Genomic DNA, 26,963 nt, shown 5'->3' with positions numbered 1-26,963 from the left:
TGAGCAAGGTATGATGAAGGGTTGAGCTAAGCATGCTGAAGGGTGGAGCTTTCGTGGCGTGAACGCTCAAGCTGCATTGGAAATGTTGAATAATCCAAATATAATAAAGTCTATGTGGTATGATCCTCCATAGTAGTCCAAATATTTTAATCTTCTGTTACAATGGGAATAGAAGATATGTTAGGTTAGATATTTCATTATTTCATTTCTATCATTAAAAAAAAGTTTGCCTATATTATATATTGTTGGTGATATTGAAAAAGATAAAAACAAATGTTATATTTGTTATATTGTTGGTAAAAGATAAACTTAGTTTGTAATGTAAGTTTTATCGAAATCCAAATTTCATAAAAAAAAAATACTTATAATTTACACATGTTAGCACAATAAAAAGAGCGGACATACATATACACGGTGTGCCCGTTTAAACACTTATACTATATATAAAGAGAATAGATGATTTTGAGGGAATTTGGGGCTGAATTTTTTGTAATTCTAATTATACCCTTAAACAAATTTTCCTATAAAAATGTTATATTGTTGGTGTTATTGAAAAAATAAGCATTTTTGTATATTTGGTATATTATTGTTGTCATTGAAAAAAACTAAATATGGTTTGTTGAGTTTGTTACATTTGAAAGTCACAAATATCTTTCTTCAGAAAAAGAAAGTCACAAATATTTATACTTATAATTTTAATCTATATCAAATTTTTTATATAAAACTAGCGAAAAGACGGCCACCCACGTGCCCGTCTTTCTGCTCTTTTTATTGCGCTAACATTTGAAAATTATGAACGGTTCTTTTTTATTTTTGAAATTTTATTTTGATTAAAACTAAAAATATAAATGTTTGTTGCTTTCAAGTTATAACAAACCATGATTTTCTATTTCAATGACACCAACAGTATAATAAAAAAATATAATCTAAATTCTTTTTTTTAATGACGCCAACAACAATCTTTATTATAGAAAAAATTGTTTAACGGTATAGTTGGGATAATGAAAAGGTAAGTATAAATATATTCATCTAGTTTGTTACACTTTTTAAATAATAAAGCGAAAAAACCAAACACACACATATATATTCATATCGTGTTTGTTACATTTTTTTAATGTTTAAATTTATTCTAATCTATTTGTTACATGTGTTATTTGTATTGAAAATTGATGACATTTTTGAAAAGGGAAAAGGCAGCTCAAAAGAGCTGAAAGAAGTTATATTCTTTATATATAGTATAGATATCGTTTAAAATTTACACGCAAAATTTCTATAAAATATCGTTGATAATCTACACGCGTTAGTGCAATAAAAAACAGAAAAATGGGCACATGAGTGTCTGTCTTTTCGCTAGTATATATAAAGGGAATACATCTTTCGAAAGAAAGGAATACATCTTTTGTTAGTATCATTCAAAAAGATAATAATTTATATTATATTTGCTATATTGTTGGTGTCATTGAAAAAGATAAATATAATTTGTTACAATATGAAATTGCAAAATATGTATACCTATAATTTTAACCAAAATCAAAATAATTTAAATCAAAACCAGAGTTTCATAAATTTTAATGTTTGTAATTTATACGCAGTACTACAATAAAAATAGTGGAGAAACAATACCCTTCTGAACACTAGTTATATAAAAATGAAATATATGGTTTTATGTTGACTTTTTCACTTCTAGGTATACCCTTAAACAAACTTGCTTATAAGCATGTTATTTTGTTGGTGTCATTAGAAAAGATAAAAATTTATATTATATTTTCTATATTATTGATGTCATTGAAGAATATAAGTATAGTTTGTTACGATATGAAAATGCAAACTAATACCCTTCTGAACACTAGTTATATAAAAAGGAAATACATAGTTTTATGTTGACTTTTTCACTTCTAGCTATACCCTTAAACAAACTTGCATATAAGCATGTTATTTTGTTGGCGTCATTAGAAAATATAAAAATTTATATTATATTTTCTATATTATTGATGTCATTGAAGAATATAAGTATCGTTTGTCCTTGTAAAGAAAAAATATATAGTTTGTTACAATATGAAAATCCAAAATATCTATAGTTATAATTTTAATCAAAATTAAAATTTTATAAAACCTAATATTTGTCAAGAGACTATTCTTTATATTCTTTTTCTTTTCATCACCATTTTCACTCACTTGGATTTTTCTATATTTTTCTTTCAAACAAGTTAACCTCCCAACCTTTAAAACATTTTGAATTTTGATCCAAGATATTTTATAAATAATTATTTTTAATTTTGTTTTATCCAACCTTTAAACCTAATTAGTTTTACGCTAGAAAATAATTGTATGTAATAAAATTGAAATTCCGACACACTAGCAACCAGATTTTTTATACGATGTTCCAACATCAGACACAAAATACGAATGTTGAATGTAATGTTTAGAACATCGTGCTAGCAGAAAACAAACACAACAAGGAAAATATAAACGACAGAAAAGTAGAAGGCACAAGAGAATTGTTAACCCAGTTCGGTGACAAACACACCTACTCTGGGTTTGGGGGCTACTAAGCAAATAAGGAAATCCACTAGTGTAGTCCTTATTCTAAAGTTCTCGGCAAACTCTTCGTTTACAACTTAAGACCTAGGACCTGCTCGTCTAGACTTCAACCTAAGAACTCCTAGATCTGAGATCCCATCTCACTATCCTACAATCAATCACAGCCCCTGTGATTATCAAATTTAAACACAAAATGGTGAGTTACCTTCAAACACAAAACTACAACCTTGCTTCAAAGCTTTGGGGTAGCACAAGTTTACAACACAATAAATAATCCTAAGCTTGCATCAAGGTGATACAAGAAAGACTCACAAATAAAAAAACAATCTTAGACTTGCATCAAAACGATACAAGAGAAGACGCACAAAGAACACGACTCAAAACCCTAAAAACTATTCTTTTAGAATGACGGCTTGAATACCTAATTAGGTCTTGAAGTCTTCCTTATATACTAAAAGCAATATGGGCTCCTTAACCTTGTTGGGCTTCAGAACAAAGTAGATCATTCAGTTGAACTACGTAACAAGAATCAGTGACAAATAAGGAAAATCCTTATATATAGGAACATCTTTAGGAACTTCCAAACATATCCAAATATTCCCTAAAATATTATCACTCATTTAGGAATAAAAACACAACTGATTCTGAACAGATATGCGCGGTGCTTGGTCAGCAAGATATGAGGATGTGGATTCCTTAATAAGATAAAGCGTGCGTACAATCAGGCATAAAACAAGGCACACTGAACCATGCCAGTATGTTGGAACATTATATCCAACATCTTACAGAAATGCCTAAAACATGTTGGAACATAGTATCCAACAATACAAACATGGATATTTGTTTTCGCAATAATGCAGCCAATACAAATACCCAACAAATATTTTATATTGTATCAATGTATTCTATCAATTTGAAAGAATGAATATATTTTATTTTAGTAAAAAAAATGATCTATCTTACTAATTTTATTTTTTTTAAGAAAAGATGCTTGTACCAATAATACAATTGATACAATCGGGTACTTCAAAATAAACTATGGGAATAGCTGATAACATGGCTTCCCAAACAAGAATATGAGCGACCATAATTGCTTGTCGTCGACTAAACTCCACCCTAGAGTTTGTGAAAGAGGATGAAAAGAGGTTCCGACATGCTGTAATGACGTGATCGAACTCTGTATCATTATAACGAGAAGTGTTGAAAGCATCAGGCGTTAACTTTGAGCCCACCACAAAATCGACATTATCGAATTGCATAGCTACCAACCATTGTAATGCATGTAGCAATCCAAGGGCTTCACTGACATCAATCGGGTATTTCGTGGAGAAGCTCACAGTTTTAGCAATGCATATACGTGTCATCGTCATACGCAAAGGATGGCGCGTGTGATTTCCTAGAGTCGGACCATGCTGCGGTTGGGCGTTTGTTGGGGGAGTATGCTCTGCCAATCATCCCTCCATAAGGTGTCTTGCTCGCTCAACAACGTGAACACTGAGTTCATGCTCACTTACAATGCTTCCAAAGACTCTATAATTTCTTAAAATGGAATTAGACTAAAATACTTAAAATAAGCCAAATGGAAAGTTATTGTTTAAAATCGATTTCTTTCTAGACAAAAAAAAAAAAAACCACATCCATTGCGACACTCTTTTCTTTTTCTCTCTGCAAAATCAAATGGCAAACTAGTTTTGCTTTCCCTTATTGTTCATAAATGCTTTTGCGTTTCAGCTATTGATGTGATTTTTGTTTACTTAAATTTTACTGTTCTCATCTTTCGCATACAGTTTTATACAAGAGCACAAAAATATCCTTAAGCAAGTTATTGGTTACTTTATATATAGATGGACAAATGACTAGTTTTGTTGAAGGAAAATGACATCTAGTAGATAAACATTTTTTTTTGAAGCAAAAATAATTGAGTTTTCTTCTTCACAAAAGCAAGAATTGAAATATATATTAAGATTAGAAGGGATGCTTTAATCCAGATAATAAGAAAAACCAAACATATGAAAAAAATATCAAAAGAATCATATATAAGACGAGAACAAAGTTCCTATCAAATCAACTACGTCGTCGAATACAAAGTAGAGGATCCAAACACCCAAGGTTTTGAAAATCGAGCGTTAAAACGTAAACTCAGAGGTAAACTCGTTTTTTTGATAAAATCGGAAACTCGGAGGTAAACCTTGCAAACACCACTCCTAAAATAACAGAAATAATACTCAGGACAAAATGTGATCCAAAATAAAAGACGTGACCTAAGTAGGAAATAGAAGGTTGGGCAATACTGCATTTTGATCTCTTGAGGAAAAATTGGTGTTTGACCAAGCATTGAAATACAATCTCCAAATGTTTCAGGTGTTCGTCCCATGTTTTACTGTAGACCAGAATATCATCAAAGAAAACAATCACAAACTTCCGCAAATATGGTTGAAACAGTTGATTCGTTGATGATTGGAAAGTTGATGGTACGTTACAAAGCCCAAAGGTCATCACCAGAAATTCATAATGCCCCTAATGAGTGCAAAATGTTGTCTTATGGATGTCGGCTTCATTCATGCGAATCTGGTGATAACCGGATCGGAGATCCAATTTTGAAAACCATTGAGTGCCGTAAAGTTCATGAAAAAGCTCGTCGATTGTTGGAATTCGAAATCGATCCTTGATGTAATAGTGTTTAGTGCGCGATAATCGACGCAAAAACGCCAAGATCCATCCTTTTTGCGCACCAAAAGAACTGGTGAAGAGAAAGCGTTGTTGTTGAGTTGAATAATGCCTTGTTGAAGCATTTCTCGTATCTAAGTTTCAATTTCCTTCTTTTGAAACTGAGAGTAACGGTAAGGGCACACATTAATGGGGTCAGCATTGTGTTTAATGGGATGTTGTGATCCGTTTGTCATTTAGGAGGTAGTTTCTGGTGTTCGGGAAAAAGTTTGTTGTGTTTGGCCATGATAGTAGTGATCTCTAGAGGTAAGGGTGGGGAAATTTGTGGCTGTGTTGGTGGTGGGGAGACCAATTGTACATTGAGGTATGTGTTAAGGGCACGTGTATCTGTTAATCTCTTAAGTTGGTGTAGGGAGGATTCAAGTGGGCTGGGCTTTTTCCGGCCCAATAGTTGAACTCTCTGACCTTCTTTGACAAATTTCATGGTTAAGGCTTCATAATCAGTTAAGATTGGCCCCAAAGTTTTTAGCCATTGTACCCCCAATACTAATTCAGCACCACTTAGGGGAAGCACAAAAATGTCCACCAAGAATTTGTGAGAGTCTAATTGTAATGGAATTTGAGGACTGAAAGATGAACAAGGTAGTTGTTCTCCATTTCCTACTAGCACTTGGAATGAGTGGTTTGATTCTAGTGGTAAACCCAACTGCTTAGCAATGCGATCTTGAACAAAATTGTGGGTGCTCCCACTATCAATTAGAACTGAGACTGGATGATTTTTGATCTGACCCAACACTTTGAGGGTTTGAGGTATAGAGTGGCCCTTAAGGGCATGAAGACTTATTTGGGTCGGGTTGTCTGAAGTGGAGGGTTGTGAGTCAATTTGGTCATGTGGTTTTTCGGTAAGAAGGAGTTGGGTTAGAGAATCCTCAACGATATCATCCTCTTCTGGTTCAGCCACCAAAATCATAAACTGGCGGCGACAGCAGTGGCTGGGATGGAAAGTTCAGCTGGAGAAAGGCGTTTGATTGGTGGTGAAGGTTTATGTGGTGGTTTGGTTGGTGTGGGAGTGGTAGTAAGAGCGGGCATGGTGATTGAGCGATTGAAATTTGGTGGTTCTGTTCGTTTTGGGGTAAGGGAAAATTGTTCCAAAAACTTTTCTTCCTGTAATTTGGCTAAACTGATAGCATGATGAAGAGACAAGGGTTGAAAAGCTTGTAGCTCTCTGCGAATCTCTGGTTTGAGACCGGAAATGAAACAACTAAGATAAAACTGAGGAGGAAGTTCGATGACCTGATTTGCCAACGATTCGAACTTAGCTTGATAAGCAAGAATGGTGGAAGTTTGGCACAGTTTGAACAAGGCACCTTGAGGATCTTCGTACTTGGAGGGTGAGAATTTGAGCTCCAGCGCGCGTAAGAAAGTGGCCCAGGAAAGGAGTTGGCCATTTGAAAACATCCATTGGTACCAGGGCAAGGCGTCGTCTTCCATATAGAAGGAAGCGATGCGAAGGCGCTGATCTTCATATGTTTGATGAAAGTCAAAGAACTAGTTGATATTAAAGATCCAACCTAAGGCATCAGTACCATTGAAACGGGGTATATCAAGTTTAATGGCGGCAGCAGTAAAAGCATGGGGGTTGGATGTGTTTGCATAGGATGAAGTAAATCCAGGAGGTGGAAAACGAGTTCGTAGATTGCTCATTTCTGATGATAGGTTATTGATATGATTTTGGCAGGACTGTTGATTTCGTAGGATTTGTTTCAAGGTTTCTGCTATGTCAGGTGAGTCATTTGAGCTCATGGTTACAAACAAATGAAAGCACCAGTGAAAGGGATTTGATAATGAAAAGAGAGAAAGAACAAAATAAGCTACTGACTAAGCTAACTTTCATGATAATGATTGATGCCTTTATTTCATTAGATGGTAGAATATATATAGGGGAATATTACATGGGTGACTCATCCTTAAAGGAAAGTCCTGGCTACTGCTACAGCTGTGGCCTAACGGTCACACAGCTGGTGGAAATACTAGAATATTCCACTAAGGCCTTATCTTAACCTAGTAGGCAATCAAAAGGAATCCTATGCTTTACTGCTCAACATAGTCCCTTAGATACTTGGGTCGGGTCTTGTTCCTCTTGGCTCGAATGGGAGTGACATGGGCCAATTCCTCTTCTCCTTCACTTAAGCCCAATTCATCAGGTTCAATATTGCTATCCATAACAACCTTGGTAGAGAAGAAACTTCCAAATAACTTTGGTAAAGACTTTGGATGTGTGGTAATATATCGTGTTAATTGTTTTGACTGATTAGTCTCGAGTGGTTCTTAGATCTTTTAAACTCAATATAAAACCAATTATCAAGCGTGCATATGAAAAATTATATTCACACATAGAATTGGACCATCTTTCAAATGAACGATTCTTGAAATTTTAACTAAATTTTTTCCTCGAGGAAACCGTATTTCAACTCTTCCGATACCAAATCATGGAAGGAAAAAAAAAAAAAATCTTTTTCTTAGCCAATTACAATTTCCACTTTCTTCATAAATTAGTTTCACTTAATCTTGTTGTCTGTATTCTAATAGAGGATTGTGGATAATTTTATTAATTTTGATGAAAAAGAGAGAAGAAAGGAAGAAAATATCATGTGAATTATGTAAGACAAAATTACATTATAGTAACATAAACTTCACTAGAAAACATGACATACTTTATTTAGATATAACACTTTCCAAGAATAAACAACAATCAAATTACTCTTGAAATTAGCTTTAAGAGCCAAGAACAAGAAAACAAGTATGAAAGGAAAAATCAAAAGTAACATATATTATTATTATCACTTGATCTACTTCAAGTGATATAAAGATGAAGATCAAGAACAACAAAGAACAACATGAGAAGCAAACCATAAAGAACAGTGTGTACAAAAATTGATGCAATAGTTGTCTTCATATTCATAAACTCCAATGGTGAATTCTTCCCTGGAAGCTGAAAAATCATTCCTGGTGATAATAGCCAAAATAAAGCTGCAGCTATGAGAGGAGGAGCCCAATTATTCATTCTCTATACCTCTAAGAATCAATTCCAATGCTTGAATGAAAAAAGAGCAAGTAGAAGAAATGCTAAAAAAAAAACTATATCAAATGTAGCTATTAATGTGGTGTTTCTAATTATATCCCTAAAGTAAGGGAATTAGAATCCTATAAAGTTAACATTAAAGTCATCAATAATTTACTTTAACATATGTTCTCCTTTATATCCGGGGCCTATATGTGGATTTTTCTAGATAAGAAAGGCATCGTTTTCTTTTGTAGTCAAAATCCAACGAATTAATTAACTTTTGTGAGTGGCTATAAAGCTATAATAAAAGATGAACAGCACTTGGAATAAACAAATACCGCAAGATATGGTTGATGAGACTTATCATTGTGTTTTAGTGGCCAATAAAACTCATATCATTGGCCCCCTTTATGCTATAATGATCGGAAATTGAAGTTAATAATGTGCTACTCGTTCATATATTATTGGGGGTTCAATATTTTTTGGTGTTTTCTTGTAATGAAAAAAATTTAAGGTGCGATGATGGTCGTCATTCTAAGGTAATAAGAATGACTTTAGAGCTAAAATAACATTAGATGGAGAATTTACATTCTTTATGAGTAAATTCGTCTTGACACACACATTATTGACAAACTCATTGCAGTGTACTTTATAGTGTATTCTTCTCTAGTAAGCTATGTGATGTATTTGCATAAATAATTTGTCTGTGTGTTCAAGGAATAATTAATGGTTATTAAATGATTTCTTACACATGAATATAAGACAAACATACAATAACCGCTCTTGTAAACACAATATTCGTGTGGATCTAGTTGACATTACGTTGCTATATGCATGATCCTTTGAACTCTATGTAGAAGGTTAACAACATCTAATGCTAAGAAGCTGAAAATATCAAAAGCAAATAGTATAAAAACATATTGATTGTCAGAACACATATTTTTTTTTTTTTTTTTTAAAATAACGATTTAAATTAAGAGAGATAAACACCTCCATGCAAGATATGAGAGAACTCCAAATTTTAATAATGATCTACAACAAATTTTACAATAACTTATCAATTACGAAAGTGTCTCGTTAACGAGTGCCCCCGGGACACTCTTTAAGCATTCCAAAATTAGTAATTATTTTTTTAAAAAGTTAAATGTTTCGATTTCCAATGCATTGATTACACACTTTTTCATAAATACATACTATTTATAGTCCTTAAAGAGTGCCCCTAAAACACTTGTTAACATTTCCCATTATAAAATATCATAATAGAACTCAAGCTATAAGTATTTATTTGTACTTTATTTCACACAAAAAAAAGTATTTATTTCTAAATTATTTTTATAGTTAAAGAGAAATTTCATATTTTTACATAAGTTGTAAGTTCATTTCATAAATGTTTTTGGAGAATTTATTTATATAATCATTAATCATGGATCAATGACATAATAGATCTGCAACGAACTTAAGATCAACACTCTCTGAGGTGATGGTGAAGTTAGATTGCTTGCATACCGTCAAACCGGTAAGCATCATAGGTAAGAACTATTTAGGATAGAAAGTGTATGTACCTAAAATGAGGCCATAAGTTAGTCTTTATAGTGAGAAACTAGGGTTTCTAACCCTCAAGTCTTTATCCATATAGACAACTATCCTTAATGGAAAAATTGATTAGTGCATTTTGGCACATTCTTCATGGCTTTGTAATTTGACATTTTGAAAGTATCATAATTTTAGCATATTTTTGCTATTTGAGTCTGATTTGAATGATAATCCATTTCTTTGATTAATTTTCAAATTTAATTGCATAATGAACCCTGTTCATTCTGCAGGCCATATCTTAGGTTACGTTTATGTGATTGACGCGTGCAAATATGTGTTTGAAATCTAGGGAAAATAAGGAGTGGCATAAGTATCAATCATAAGAGCCACATTTTTGTGGACAGTTACTCGCTATTGATAATTTAGAGATCCTTGTGAGACAAGCAAGGTCTAAAAACCTTAAACTACATTTAATAATTTAAATTATTTTGACCAGGCACAAGTGTTGTTCTAAACTGACCAAAGATTCAAAGTTCAATCAGATAATTATCCATTCACAAGGTGAGACCCAATAATGCGTCAAACTCAATATTATCTCTTATGTCTACATAAGGGACACATCACCACCAATTAATGTACGTTCATCAATTCCACCTCATTTTCATATTAACTTAAGCGTTGAAGTGTCTTTTAAAAATATGCGAAACAAAAGGTATTTTTCCCTTCAAATTGGTCGATTGATAGGGTATGTTCTTTCAAAAACAATGGGGTAAGAGTAAATTTGTCTAACATCAATTGCATGACATTTGCATCTTGGCCCACTAAATCAAACCCATACCAAAGAATCTTTTGTTCAGTTAATCCTGACGCAAGTAAATAAAAAAAAAGTACCATACCATATCCTACCTAGTACCTCCCACACACAACCAAACCCTACCGTCAACAAAAACAATATCACCTGCCACACTTTTTCTTGTGCTTCCAAATTGTTCCAAATTTTAAAACATCACTTTCCAAGAAATTTCACTCATTTCCTTAAAGCTTCAACACCTTTACCACTTTCTTCACCGAAAGTCACAATTTTTCTCATCTGGGTCATAAAGATCTACCTTTTTTTTATTCACTAGTGTTCAAAAAAATGTCTGATTGGGCACCAGTGGTTATTGGAGTTGTGCTGTTTGTGTTTCTTCAACCAGGGTTGTTGTTTTCATTTCCAGGAAATGGAAAACAGCTTGAGTTTGGTGGTATGAAGACAAATGGAAAAGCTATTTTCATTCATACACTTATTTTCTTTGGTCTTTATGCTGTTATCATCTTGGCTCTTCGTGTTCATATCTATACTGGTTGATATGGTTACACCTGGATCTGAGGTAGAAACTGCATTATTGTAAGTTGTAATAATTGGATGTGTTTTTCTTTTTAATGATTTTGTTGTTGTTGTTGTTAGAAGTTACCTATGAATTGAAATAAAGTTAAGGTTTTTTATTTTGGTGATTGGAAATACATAGATCTTTTTTTTTGGAAATACATAGATCTGATCTGATATGTTATGGGTTTGTGTTATTTTTAATTGTTGTTGATTAATTAATTAATTTTAGTGTAATTTTTTGGATTTGAAGTGAACTCAATTTGAAGCTAGCATGATAAAAATTGGGTTTTGAGTTTTTTCTTTTAGTTTGTAGAAGTGATATTCACCGAATAATGTTTATGTGAGTTTAACTTAATTGGTAAAGACAATACATAATATATGCAAGATTTGAAGTTCGAACTTAAGAAAATGGAAACCCTTAGGCCTAGAGGTGGTAGGCCTTGGGACAATTATTTTATTTTTAAATTTGGTACTAATCGGGTCTCATCCCACCATTTATTTGTGGAACCTTCATCCCGCATCATACTCTTACTTAATACTACTAATCAATATTTCTGATATTAATGAATTATTCTATAGACAAAATGATCTCCATCACAATCTTTTTATTTATGTAAATAGATAAAATTGAAAAATATCATGGAAAATGGTTCATTTGTTAACTTTTGTCATTCGAGTAAATATGTCACATTCTCTATGTTAATTCTCTATGGTATTTGTTCAAAATAAACTTATGTTTCTTAGCTACCTTCAACGAAGTTACATCATCAAATCTCCAATAATTTTGTTAGCATGTTATGTTCGATAAAATACAATAGATGAGTATGAATAACAAATTAACGACCTAACATAAGTGCCTTGTAAATGTGCACACACAAAAAAACAAAGTGGTGACTAATTGAACTGTGTAAAGTGTAGCAACGTTACATTTGCTTTACTTATTTTCATTAAACATGTATTCATGTGTGTATACATTCACCACGTCATATCTACAAATATTCACATTTACACAAGTTAACCTATGATTCATATTCACATTTAACAAAGTTTGCATTTATCAAATATCAATCAACAAGAAAATATTCAACACATTGCATATGTCATAATAGATAACCAAGTTATTGAGTTCTTGAGCAGTTTTCAGAGGTTGTACATTTGAATTCTTCGGGTGGCATGGGTCGTTACTGTGACGGTTGCTTTAAATTATTTGACACATCTTTACTTGAAACTGCTTTCTTGTGGTATTCTTGCTCAAAATATTATTCACTAGAAATATAAGGAACTAGGAAATTTTTCGTTGCAATGATGAACTCTATTATTCTAAGCAAATTTATTTAAACATATTCTAACTAAACATTTAAGAAATAAAACCACATTCAGATTCAGGGTCTCTGTGGATACAATACTCTTTTTATTATGAAAATATATCGTACTTTTTTGGTCGTATCAAGCTTTCGGTGCTGTTTCTAAGGACTTGTTGAAAATTGAAGTTAAACTTTTCTTCTCTAATTTGTTTAGTTTAGAACTTTTAATTTTTTTTTTCTCTTTTATTTGGTGACAACTAGGGTATACCCATGGAAGAATAGTGGGTAATTTACCCTAACCAATACACATTAGCCACATAAACACATTTTTAAGTGGTATCCATAAACTATCTTGACCCCACCAACAAATTGCTCATTTTCATTGGTTGGTGGGTAAATTACCCACCATTCTTCAAAGGTAATCTAGAAAAAACCCTTTTATTTTTATTCATCACCATGACTAGTAACCGTCCTCCGGAAGGTAACAAAATACCATGGCTAACAAGCCCTATACATGGAATTAGGGAGATGTGTGAGTCAATACTGGAATTGGACAACATTCTTGAAAATCATGGAAAGAAGCAACCATTAATGGGAAACATTTCCTTGAAGATTCAAGATCATCAAGTGACACCCTCTACTAAACCTTGTGTGTCTAGTGTTTCTCTTTGTGAAACTTGCAAAGTGACCACTAACCTTTCCATCAATTGCTTAAAAGGAGAAAATAATAATAATAGGGGGAATAATCATGAGATTGTTGGTAATTTGAACAATTCTCAAAGAGGGGCAACTTTCCTAATCATGGATGGAAGGGCCACCCCTCATCCTACCCAGGGCCGTCCCTGTGAAATTGGAGGCCTGACTCTCTTATTATTAATAGGCCCCTAAAATATACAATATTTTTAAAAGAAAAAAAGAACATAATGTTTTCTTTATTTTTAGAATAATTATAATGTTTGTTGTTGCAGCTTTGCAAAAGAAGTGAATTGAATTGGAAGGAGAAGAGAAAGTATTGATGAAATATAGACCTCAAATCCATTAAAATTATGCCCAAAAGAGATAAAAGAATAATACAATTAAAAAAAAATGACATTTGCCATATATGGGAGTTGAACCGCAGACAAAAAGCACTACACTACCACAGTTAACCGCTAGGCCACAACATTTAGTTTGTAAAAATTCTATGCTATGCCTATATATTAAAATTTCAATGCGTTATATATTAAAAAAAAAAATATTTTGGGCCCCAAAATTGGGGAGGCCCAGCTCTGTAGAGCTGTTTGCACCTCCCCAGGGCCGGCCCTGATCCTACCTAAAATCCCTACCCTAGCCAAACCACCAAAAAATTTGCTAGGCATATCCTAGGTTTGAAGAAAACCTACTAGAAAGCTTCATGACAATACAAGCTAGACGTCATAAGGATGTTAGGAAACAATTTAAGGAGATTAAAGAAGAAAACCTCTCTCTTTTTTTTTTTTTTTTTTTTTTTTAAGGGAAACAAAACCTCTTAATAATCGTGGTTATTCAATTTATAGCCTTTAAAGTGGATTGTATAAATTATAATCCGGCGTAAAATAAAATATCCCAAATTTTCAATCAAGAAATCTTACAGATCCGTTTGGTGCACATGATAGGATAAAGATATGATATAATATACAATTGGATAATGATAGGAAAGGATATTGACAGGATAAACATTTATCATATCACATATTTGATGCACATATGATAACAAATATAATATCATATAAATCATAATTAAATGACAAAATTACGCTTATAATAAATTATATATTTTAACCCTTTTTAATTAAATAAAATTAAGCTATTATTAATTCTGCAAAGTTATCAAACATAATTGTTAACCTTCTTAAAAAAAACCGTCTTCTTTATTTTTTTTTGTTGGAAATTGGTGAAGGATAGCAATGAAATTGGTTTAGAAGAAATAAAATCACGGTAGCTGAAATCCGTTTGTTAACCTTCTTCTTCTTCCATAGTCAAGGTTGAAATAAGTTTGTTATGGTTGAAATAAACGGATTTTGATTATGGTTAAAATCTCAAAATTGGTGTGGAAGAAATAAAATCCATTCGTTAACCTTCTTCTTCCTTATAATTAATAATATATTTTAAACCCCAATTCTTAAACATGTAGTGTAGAAGAAATAAAATCACGAAACGGAGACGTGAACGGTGGCACGTAGTTTTGCACAATGGTTGTAAGAACGGAAGCAGTGAAGGATATTGTCAGATCCATAACAGATAGAAGAGATGGTGCTGAAGATTTGTGGAGGAAGAGGTAGAGATACGGATGAGAGACATCATCGATGAATTGAGAGAAAGGGCAAAATAAGAATTCTAGTGCTAATCATAATAGGATAATTCTAATCCACCAAAAACTAAGGATAAGAATAACAAAGGAGGAGTGGGATATGATTAGAAATAGGTTAAACTTATCATTTCATGTTGGTGCACCAAACAAGGGATTAAGACAAGATATGATAATCTAATCATATCCTGTCTCCTTATCCTGCGCACCAAACGAGTTACTTCCTCCGTTCCTTTTTAATTGTCGTTTGAGTGCGGATTTAACGTTCCTATTCAACTGCCGTTTTGGTATTTGAAAGGTACGATTTGTTAATTACTCTTATCTTTTTCAATAAAACTAATTAATGTTATATATATTTGAAAAACTAAAGCTTATTTTAAAACAAAGTTTTGTTTGTATTTTTTTAAAACAAAGTCTGTTTCTTGTTATCTTAAAATTGACAATTTTTTTGTTAAGATTGAGACAAAGTGTGCAAAAAAAAATAAGAATTTGTTGGAGATAAAAATAGTAATTAACAATTGTTTTTTTTGGTGGTGGTCGGGGTTTGAACCCCATACCTTGCATATTTTATGCATTGTCCAAACCAACTGAGTTAAGCTCACGAGGACAGTAATTAACAATTGTTTGTTACAAAAGAAAGATAACATATTAAATTTATTGAAAAGAGAAATTGTGTGCTAAAAAACATGAATGTATTGATGGATTAAAATAAGGGTATAACAAGAAGTAAATGTGCAAAAATAAACTTCGCTAATTAAATGCTAATATTCCAAAAAAAATACTTAAAAAGTACGGAGAGAGTACAATCTAAATCACTTTGTACTTCCAAACCAACCCCTCAAAATCATGCTAATGTGATTGCCTTAGGTGGGGAAAAAGAACTAAAAGATACAATAATCTTTTGGAAAAAGAACTAAAAGATACAATAATTATGATAAAAACTCTAATGAAAAAGGGTGAAATTTTTTGGAATTATTGGGGATCGAATCAATAATCTTCTAATTACTGGTAGTTAATTATAACAGGTACCTCATGGAGAGTAAATTATAACTTGTCATAAGAATACTTGAATAAGAATTATTCAATTGGAATTATTCCAATTTTGTGATTCTGAAGATACTTGATGATCTTCTTCATGAGTGAGCTCAATTGGTGGTGACTCATTTGCAAACTTAGCAGCAACTTCTTGAATCTCTTGTGGTGAAAGAGATTGGTTAACCATGAAAAGCTACATTGATGGTAAGAGGTGTATTAGGGAAATTGAAACTAGCATGAGGACCACGTAGACAATATAGGGCTGCATCAAATGCTCTAGCTGCTTTTTCTTGTGTGTCATGTGATCCTAACCATATTCTCTCACGACTATTTGGAAGCCTAATTTCAGATACCCATTTTCTCTTCCTCACCCCTCTATATATCTTGTTATTACTACTATTAGGGTTTTGATCAGTTGTGGTGACATTGATGATACTACTCGTAGGATTGGAACAACAAGTCATATTTGTGTTCATGATTGGTATATGGTATACGAATTGATGATTGGATATGGGTTTAATGGGACCATATATATATATAAGTTGTTATGATTTCCATGAAATCGACAGCTTCATTTTTAAAGGGTTTATGTTATTTATGAAATAGACAAATTATTACCATGCAATGACGCAAGGGAACTGCAGGGACCAAAGTTGCTTTCAGTCCGATGCAACACGTTTTACGTTTCTAAATTACATTTACCAAGTTTTTTTGGTTTTGTTTTTTGTTATAGATACTAATGACAAAAATATTAGGCTTAAATACGTAAATCCTTTGTAATTGACATGTTTTTTTTTTTTTCGTAAAATTTGAAATTTAAAAACCAGAGATTTCAAGATATTTACCGGGGATCAAACTAGGAACCTCATGCTTTCAATTCAAAACTCTTACCACCAGGTCACTGATGTTTTTGATGACATGTGTTTGCTTCAATGTTATCTATTCAACACAAATCTTGGGTCCTATTTCTTTCAATCTCATTATCCCTAAATCATTTATCACCAATTGAGAACCTAATAAACGTAACCCCACCCTTTTTGACGGGCCTAAATATTATTTTTGAAAAAAAGGTCCGCAAGGAATTGAATCAGATAGCACATGAAAAGTTCTTTTTTTTTTTTTTTTTTTTTTTTTTTTTTTTTTTAAGTCACTAACACCATTGCAATTTTTTTTTTCTTTTTTTATAGCAGTTCATTTTCATTATTATTTATTCTTTCAATTATCACATAACGATTCCTTTTTATTATTATTTTTTCTTTCGGTTACGACATAGCAGTTCCTTTTCAGTATTATTATTATTTTTCCTTCAATTACCACATAGCAATTTCTTTTCCTTTTCATTTTTATAAATTTAACAGCCTTTGTGGTTAGGACCACTTTTTTGGTGCAGACTTTTGTATATATTTTTTTTATTTTATTTGTCTTTTTTATTGAAGTCCATCTTTTGTTTTTGTTACTTTCTGAGGTAGTTTGATAACATAATGTAATACTGAATATAATTATAAAAGTAATAATATAGTCAATTTCATAGTTATATATGAAACTCTACAAAACCCCCTATGTTTAGGGAAATATGCTCTTTTGACCCCCTTACATAAGGAAAATATTTTTTTTGACCCCTTATCTTTACAAAAAGTTGCGAATATGGCCCCTTTTTGGGACACGTGGTGTCTTCTCAGCAATTTTGAGACAAAAGGGGCCAAAATTGACATTTTTTTAATAGGGGGTCAAACTCGCAACATTTTAAAATATAGGGGGCGAAAAGTGCAGTTTAACCTATAAGAAATGAATTTTTCATGGAAGGACTATCTTCAAGAAAACCCTATGATAAAAATGATGAAAAATATAACTTGCATGAAGATTTGGATGGGCTCTTAGAGTATACTTTTATTACAACGCAATTTAGTAAAGGTGAGTTTGATGATATCTATGATGATGATAGTAAAGATCTTGATGAGGATGCAATTAGGTTTTACAAATTAGTACATGATGCCCAACAAGAAGTATATCTTGGTTGTAACAATTTCACTAAGTTATTGATCATTGTTTTGTTGCATATTAAGAATCTTTATGGTTGGAGAAACGTGTCATTTAATATGTTTACCATAAACTTTCCAAGATTGCAAGTTTATCATTAAGCACTTAGGTTTTAGTTATGAGAAAATCCATGCTTGTCCTAATGATTGTATCCTATATCAGAAGGAGTATGAGAATGAAGATACATGTCTTAAGTGTGGTCTTTCTGGATACAAAAAACGGGAGGTTCCAAAATCTAAGAGAAAATTACCTTGTAAGGTAACTTCACCTCTCATTCTAGCCATGGTTTGAAGATCATGTTAATAAGTCAGTTGCTTTTGAAGATGTTAAGTGGTTATCTAGATGGCCTAATACTGCTGCTAGAAGATTTTCTGCTTTTGTGATAAATGGATATAAGTTTGTTGTAGAAAGTTGTCAAAGAAAAACACAAAACTATTGTGTTGTGGTTACTTCATCTACTACCAGATTTAGAAGTCAGAAGGATGAAAATCCAGAAGTAGAAAATGTTGTCTGGCTCTTTTAGATAATTTTTTTGGTGTGAATGTCTCTTGATTGCTTCAGTTTCACCCTTCTGTTTCATGTTGATACTATTACTAATTTGGATGCTCTTTTCGCATTGAATTCTATTTGGGTTTTGGAGTGTTCTGTTTTGTTGCTCAGTTCTGAGTATTGTTTTGAGTTTTTGGTTCAACAATATTTAGTTTTGCTATTGTATGTCGCTCTGTCATTGTTGATATCATTCCAAGTTTTTCTATGCTGCTAACCTATGACTATCTTATAATTTATATGTGACCACTGATTAAGCATGCATTATATTGTTTATTTTGGTAAAACAAAAAGTTGAATACTGTAAAAGGATGCGAAAAGATTTGAAGAAGAAAGACAAGAAAAAGAAATTTGTAGAGCGTCCACAACTTAGAGCAAAAAGAATCAAGCAGAAAACAAAATGGAAGGCTGATAATATGGTTGGAAGAATAAGAACAGTGCAATGGGATATTTTATAGAGTACATGTTGCATAGTTCATTTTCATCGGTGAAGGGGGAAATTTTATGGAGTATGTAATTCAAACTGGTTATTAAAACTTGTATGTAATATTGATTAATTATAATATGAATGAAGTCTAAGCAAAGACAAATTTTGTAAATTATAAAAAAAAAAATAGTCTAAACAATTTTGCGACACTTTTGACACTTCTCAAAAATTATAAATGTTACTCTTTTTTATTGTTACCGGTGATACAATAATGTAACATTGCGACACTTTTTAATTGTTACAGATAGTAATATAAAATGTAACTAAAATTCTTTAGTAACACGAGCTTTACCTAACAATTGTTCATGTGTTACTAAACTTAATTAGTAACATTTTTTCTGATTTAGTTACAATTTTCAATTGTTACTAAATGTCATTATTTTAGCAGTGTCAGCTAGTAGTCCAAAACAAAAACAAAAAATCATGAACAACTCAAGAGTAAAAAATACTCCATTAAATAATATATCGCGAGATGAATAAATTATACTCACCAAACTAACAAATGACTCAAAATAACACAGAAAAAATTTGAGTCAACAGTAATCCCAAAGGTTTGGGATCAAACCTCAAGTTGTGCTGAAAATTTGGCAACACAGACATTTAATTGGATTGATATTGAATGAATGATCTAGATGTTTTGAAAGATTGGTAAAAAAAAGGTTTAATAAAAAACATATGATATGATTTTTGTATATTTAATTAGGTTAGTTTGATGATAACACGAGGAGCACGGTTGCAGATGGGGTTAATATATATTTTTGGATGGATCCTTGTTTGGATAGTATCCTCTGAATGTTAAATATACGTGTCAATCAATTATGGGTTTATTTGGTAAGATACTTCGTTGAGCTTATGATTTATGTATTATAAGTTGGTATGACTAAAAAAGATTTATTTGGTAACTATCGTTTTTTCATGAGCTTAGTTTGTTCTTATGAGCATACTGAACTAAATACATCAACTTATGTTGATCTTTTCTACTTTATTTTGGGACGGAGGGAGGATAACTTATTATACTTTATCTTAATTGAAAACATAAGTATTAATTAAATATACCATTTTTTATGTCATCATTTGATATTTATAAAATATTTCAAACGTATATCACTTTATTCTTGCCGGCCTTAGTTTTTTAGTGAGAGAAACTCTACTTTTTCTCTAAGTTTTCTTTTTCCTTCATTCATCTAGGAGGGATGATTTTATGTCATTTTCTAAAATTTCTTTAAAATATTAGAGAATTGAACTGTTCAATTAAATAATTAAATATTTCTTCAGTATTTCACTTATTCATTTTTGTTAATATTATGTAAACAGTTCATAATATTAATTGAACTCCTAATAAATTTTAATTGAACTGTTTACATGATATTAACAAAAAATCCTAATGCAAAATGTTACACCAAATCATAATACAAAATATGACATCAAAGTTTCCTCAAAAAAAAATATGACATCAAAGAAATTAAGCTCTTTTTTTTTTCTTTAAGAAAAGGAAAAAAATATTTTTTCTCTTGGTAATCTTGCACAACATCTGGAAAGTTATTTTTTATATGAAAGATAGTTGGTTGATATTAGGAAATCGCAAATCCCAACGGCTATATTTGAAGAAGGAATTTTTTGTGTATTAAGAGTGCGAAATTAATAGAGGGTCATAGCCTGGATCAAGGAAATAAGGAAATATTTTTTGTATTTTTTGAAATTAGAAATGGAAAGGCAAGTCAATTAATGCCTACAATGACACCATATTTTGCACTTATTTTCGACATAATGACACCATATTTTGCACTTGTTATAAATCCTAAATTTTAATATCTTATTTTTTGGAGTTAGTTCTCTCATTTCTAAGGGAAGGGGAGCCAAGTATCGAAATTAAATTAGAGTTGATTTTTCACAATAGCTCTCTTTAGAATATCCTCTCCCTTGTCTTCTTGATCATAGCTCAGTTGACAGGGACATGCATTGTTATATGCAGGGGTTGGGGTTCGAACCCCGAACAACCCACTTATTCATCTTGAAAAAGGTGAATTCTACCCACTAGCCTACTTGACAAAAAAAAAAAGAATATCCTTTAACTTCTTCACCGATAAACACCCACCAACCCCTTTCCATTTTCATCCAGTTTTTGCCTTCAACATGTAGACAACAGTTGGTGGTGGTGCAATGTTGACTTTAGCCATTTACACCACCCTTTCCAGATCTCCCGAAGGTTACCACGTCGGTGGACTCTAGTGAATGTTGTTCGAGATTTTTGTTGCTTGATTTTAGTCTGTTTCATTTTTTCTTTTGTAAATCTGGAGTTTTTCGTTGTGTTTGTTTGGTTTTGGGTGGTTGTATACCGCCGTCATCTTTTGGTGATTCCAAGGTTGTGGTGGTTTGATGGTGGATCTAGGTATTGCATCACCCATTCTCGGTGGCGGCAGCCTTTGGTTCGCTGATTGTTTTGTGTTGGTGTTAAGGTTGTGTTGTGATCACTCCATCGCAATTGGTCTCGTCAGTGGTTTTGTTGCGTACCGTTTACTGCGTGGTGAGCTGCCTATTTTGATGAATCCTCGTCTGTTGTGTTTTTGTGTTCTCGTTCAGAGATTGGGTGGTTCTAGATTTTGGTATATGTGGTTCAATTTCAATAACCCGAAAGGGTATGGTGTTTGGTTTCAAAAATCCGAAAGGGTCTAGTTCTATTAACCCAAAAGGGTCCGTGGTTACTAACGTATTGGACTCATCCCTCGATTTGAGTTCTTACGCGTCTGATTGAATCCAATTGAGTTTGGTGGTCTAGCCTGTAACATCCCAATTTTTATTATTAGTATTATTTATAAATTACTTGTTTGCTAGTTTTATTTAATGAGATTGATTTGATGAGTTAGTTGATTTTTATTATAAATTGTGGAGTAAAGGATATTTTGGACAATTAAGGAATGAAGGGTATTTTTTAGAAGTTATGTGAAATAAGATATTATGACGAATAAAGAGGATAGGGCGTATGAGTAATTAAGAGGTTTAAGTGAAATAATTGTGTAGTGTTTTATTTGTGGAGAAAAAGTAGAAACTAAGTTCATTAATAGTTACGGAAACAAGCCCAAATCAAATGGATATAAATAAGATGTAGTATTTGTGAATTAGGGTTAGAAAATCAATTGTAAACATTAGAGAAAAGAGGCTAGATTAGAGAAAAGAGACAAAAGGTGAAGAAACAAGGATCTAAAGAGAAAGAATAGGAGAGGGAGACCCAAGCTTGTAGGAGCTATGTTTTGAAAATTAAGAGGTAATGGGGGAGTCCTATTCACCATTGGGATTTTATGAGCAAATGGGTAGAAATGAGGTTTTGTGTGATTCTTGCTATTTTCATGCTTTTATGATAAAGAATTCTACTCACTCATGTTCATCGTAGTCATATAGATTAAGAAGAAGAACATGAAAGTAAAGAACAAGAATAATAAAAAGACAAGAAAATAAGAACTTTGATTAATGGAAATAATTGTCACAAAGAATTCCCAAGAACAAAAGATGAAGAATCATGTCTAATGGCTGCTCGATTTATAGCCTAAAGCTAACTTAAGCCATAAGAAAAGGAATAATAATAACAAAGCAAGCAACCCATGGGCTTTTAGGTCAAAATAGTAGCCTGGAACCTTGGCACGACCGTGCCTAGCTTGGCAAGGGCCGTGCCATCCTTGTAGAACAAAACAACAAAAAGGAGTTGGGGCTCGAGCACGACCGTGCGCCTGCAGGCACGGGCCGTGCCAGCCTCTCTGGAAAATGGCACTTTTGAGCACAATTGGAGGCACGACCATGCCATTGTCAGGAACGGCCATACCTGATATTTTTGCATAGGATCTTTATATTTTTGTCTTCAATCAGCTCCAAATCATGCTCAAGATCCTTCCATCCTTTAATCATTCTCCAAAATCATTTCTTTTGCTCCAAGACTCAATCTTTCATCATAGGATGCAGGGATATCTTCTCAGATTTTACAAACTCTCAGATGGAGTATAATCGGCGACAAGCAAATGTCGCTGCTCATGCTTTAGCATGCGATGCCACTTTATCAACTAGTCCCAACGTCTATTTTGAAATACTTCATTGTAATGAAACCCTTCTTATTATTAATGATATGCTATAAACACTTTTCTTTCAAAAGAATCTTATGCATATTTCCTTTATATTTAATATAATTTTCTTTGCTAAAAAATGGAATATATAATCAATAATTTGGTTTCTCATTAACTTTAAATTCACTTCTTTCTCTATACAATAAATAATGTTGATGAATTTCTTTTGATATAATTAATTGTTTTTTTTCTATAATCCCTTTACCAATTTATTATCTTATTTCACTTTTTTGTCTCCACAATAAATATTTAAGGATAATTTTATCAAAACAATATTAATACTACTTTAAACTTTGAAAACAACAAATAAAGGATAATTTTTTTTCTAAAAGTCTAACACTAAAAAGTAACGACAAGAGTATTAACTATTTTTTAGGTTTAATTGTATGTTTGGTCTCTTATGTTTATTTTAGGTTTTAAGTTGGTCTCTTATGTTTTAAAAGTTTTCAGTTCGTCTATTTTGTTTTAAAAGTTTCAAGTTAGTCTAAAAAAATATACACATTGAAATAAGTTAGTTTCTTCCACCACATAATACTGAATTTCATAAAATATAAGAAATTACAAAATACTTTAAAACTACTTTTGAAAATTAGTTGAATTCGAACACTTATATCCTCAACTCAAATTGTTAAATTGATAAACGGATGAAAATGAATAACTTATTCTAAATTGAGTAACATTTTGGACTAACTTAAAACTTTTAAAACATAAGGAATCGATTTAAAACCTAAAATAAAGACCAACATGCAGTTAAGCCATTTTTTGATTTATTATCCACTCAACTTATCGACTATTTTACCTTTGCATTAATAAATAGACCAACAAATGGTAAGATTGTTTTTAAAATCTAGTTATTTATTGTTTTGACTAAAAATCTACTTATTTATTAAAACTATATTTAGCGTGTATGTTAAAAGATATGTATTAAGTGTGTCTACCATAATGTAAATTTTGTTTTTAAGGACCATAATTTAAATATATTTATTATTATATTTAAAAGCATATATAATCTTATTTTATTAATTGTCATTAAAAAAAGATGCATTTAAAAATAATAAAGAGAAAGAGTAGTATTTAAAACCTATCTAATTTAATTAAAAGTTATATCTATCCTCAAGATTGCTTTATATTTTACACGTGGAAATTTGGCAGAATATCTATCCTAAGTAGTGCATGTCTTTAAATTCACAAGAACTTTCACATTCTAAATCATCCCTCAAAATCCCATCATTTCACTTTCTCTCTGATGCCATGTGCAACAAGGGGAAGGAGAAGGTGAATGAAGAATCAGTAGCCAATTTGAAGACGGGTGAGAATCTGAACAATGAGAACAAGCGAAAGGCAATCGTGCTAGGAGAGTCCCATATTGAAACTCAGAATTCAAAGACTCCCAAAAAAGATGTTGCTGAAGAAGAATCAACTGATTCATCGAAAGAAATTTCTCCATTTCTTCTTTTTGGATTCATTGTTGATCTCAGGAAAGGAATTCAAAAAGCTTACTCATGTAAATTTTGTAGCAGAAAGTTCACGAGTCCACATGCATTAGGTGGCCATCAAAATTCTCACAAATTAGAGAGAAGTGTCAAAGAAAAGATCCAAGCTTTTAACAAAGCCTGGATAAATTACTCAAATGATAATCAAGGGATAAGTCTAAACAACATCCCTCCATTCCATATGGGGTGTGGATATCAATATCATGGATATAACAATATGATTCAGCATGCAGGGCCATCAAACTTTTATGCCGAGAATTTGTATGGTGCATTGCAGCATATTTCGGAGATAGATGAAGTGAACGAGGGAGATGCTGGTAGTGATGAATTTGATCAGGAAGACAAAGAGACTCAAGAGGAGGATGCATCCAAGATTGATTTAACCCTTAAGCTTTGATTTATATATATATTTAATCTATAAATAATGTCTTAATGTAATATTAAGTACCATAAATCATAATAAATAATTATATGTGTAAATAGTATCATATAAGATGAGGTCATTGTCTTCAATCAAACATATGTAATAATATATTGGACTTTAGGCATGGAATAAAATCTCTCTATCATTTGGGGATTAGTTAACCACATTTTATTTGATTTTTAGAATTATAATGAAGAGTTCAACGGAAAGACCAAAGATAAGCAAAAGTTAATCAATGGTTATTCTTGTCAGGGTTTAAACTCACATTCTCCAAATAATCAGGGCCGGCCCTAGGCATAGGCCGGAGGTGCGACGGCCTAGGGCCCATGCCCGTAGGGGCCCAAAAAAATAATTTTAGGGGAGGGGTGCATATAGCAAAACGTGGTTTATCTGGGGTATGTTTGGAAAATTTCATTATGAGGCCCGACTACTTAGTTGTCAAATAATAGATGATGGGCTGATCTGTTTAATGTTTTGGCCCTTTTAGTATGATCTGCTATATATACTCGCATATTAAACATTGATTTCTATATACACCCCGTACCTATAAAAAAAATTGTGTTTTCTTATTTCTAATTATGTGTTAAGAAATTGATAAGATTTTTTTCGGTCCTTTGTTCTTAATAATGTGTCTCACTAATTATAAAATATTGGTAATATTTATTATCTAAGAAATTGTGAGAATCTTCGTAACAAAACAAACGATATTTTAGTTGAAAATGAGTCTACTTGAAAAATAAATTTTAAAATTTTATTTAGAGGATAAAAAAATAAATTATATTAATATAATAGTGTCAAATTTCTTAGATTGATTGAAAAGATTACATATTTAAATTTGATAAAGTAAGATCATATGTGACACACTTATGATCATGTGGTCCACCCTACTTTTTTTTGTGCTATTATTTTCAAGTGCTAAAATTTTAGTCTATATTTCTCAAATGCTAAAATTTCAGTCTACTTTGTATGTGCTACAGTTCTTTACTTTTACTATTTTTTTGTTTTCTTTTGCTTTTTATTGAGTATTTGATTTATTTTAAGATGTAGCCTAAAAAATATTTATCTGATAGTGAAAAGAAACAAAAAAAATGAAATGAAGAGCTAATAAAATCATAAAAAAAAATAAAGAATTATGTAAAGGGTCCTTTTTCATTCTATGCCTAAGGCCCCTAAAATGTTAGGAACGGCCCTGCAAATAATCCTTCTTTAATTGATGTTCACTATCTAATTGGTGAAAAACATTGTTATTTAATCATTCATGTAATCAGTAAAAAAATAAAATAATGGTGATTTTAATGTCTATAATGTGTATAGTATTCACACAAAAAGATTGACATAAGAAAAACAGAGAATTTAAAAGATTAGTAAAAAAAAAACAGTAGTATTAATATTTAAAAGATTGACATAAGAAAAACAGAGAATTTTATTAGCTATAATGAATTAAGAAATGATATTTGTACAACTATTTTATGATAATATTTGGACAACTTTTTCTCTCATACTCACATGACATTCTTATCCTATCTCATCTTTTTTCTCTCTCCATTGTTTTTGACCAATAAAAAGAGAGAAAAACAAAATTGTCACCAAAGTTGTCATCAATTGGATGTACAAATATCACTACTCTAATGAATTTCTAGCTAATAACTATCATACGTCTTCCATTCATATACCAAGATTCATTTTATGCAAATTTATATACCAAGAATACACCTAAGGACTTATGTCATCGTATTAAGTTGTTAGACCAACATTTTGTCCATGAATGAATGAACGTATTTTGAATGTGATAAATCTTCAAATGACAAAAGCAAAATAGGAATAAACTTGCCATAGTATAATGAATCACACTCTTACTGTGGATTAGTTCATATTTTGAACTAAATGGTGAACCCATAACTTCCTTTGATGGGGACTAAAATATATTTTTATATATTTTGACTAAAAAAATAAAGTCATGCTAACAAATCTCCAAAGAGTATTACGAATCTATTAAAGAGGTGGCTCCAGTGTGAGATTTGCTAGGAT

At 31.7% G+C, this 26,963-nt stretch overlaps 2 protein-coding genes across 2 annotated transcripts; one reads left to right on the top strand and one right to left on the bottom strand.

Annotated features, from left to right (window-relative positions):
- Nucleotides 1-7,869: 7,869 nt before the first annotated feature.
- Nucleotides 7,870-8,391, bottom strand: LOC25497799 (uncharacterized). Its single transcript, XM_013592520.3, has one exon. It carries the CDS (start codon nucleotides 8,270-8,272, stop codon nucleotides 8,063-8,065), a length of 210 nt encoding a protein of 69 aa, XP_013447974.1. The 5' UTR covers nucleotides 8,273-8,391; the 3' UTR covers nucleotides 7,870-8,062.
- Nucleotides 8,392-24,269: 15,878 nt separating this feature from the next.
- Nucleotides 24,270-24,908, top strand: LOC25497794 (zinc finger protein GIS). Its single transcript, XM_013592515.1, has one exon. The coding sequence runs from the start codon at nucleotides 24,270-24,272 to the stop codon at nucleotides 24,906-24,908; it is 639 nt and encodes a 212-aa protein (XP_013447969.1).
- Nucleotides 24,909-26,963: the final 2,055 nt, after the last annotated feature.

Source organism: Medicago truncatula, chromosome 7 (assembly GCF_003473485.1).
Source record: "Medicago truncatula cultivar Jemalong A17 chromosome 7, MtrunA17r5.0-ANR, whole genome shotgun sequence".
Classification (NCBI taxonomy): Eukaryota; Viridiplantae; Streptophyta; class Magnoliopsida; order Fabales; family Fabaceae; genus Medicago; species Medicago truncatula.
This window is presented reverse-complemented; position numbering and strand designations above follow the sequence as displayed.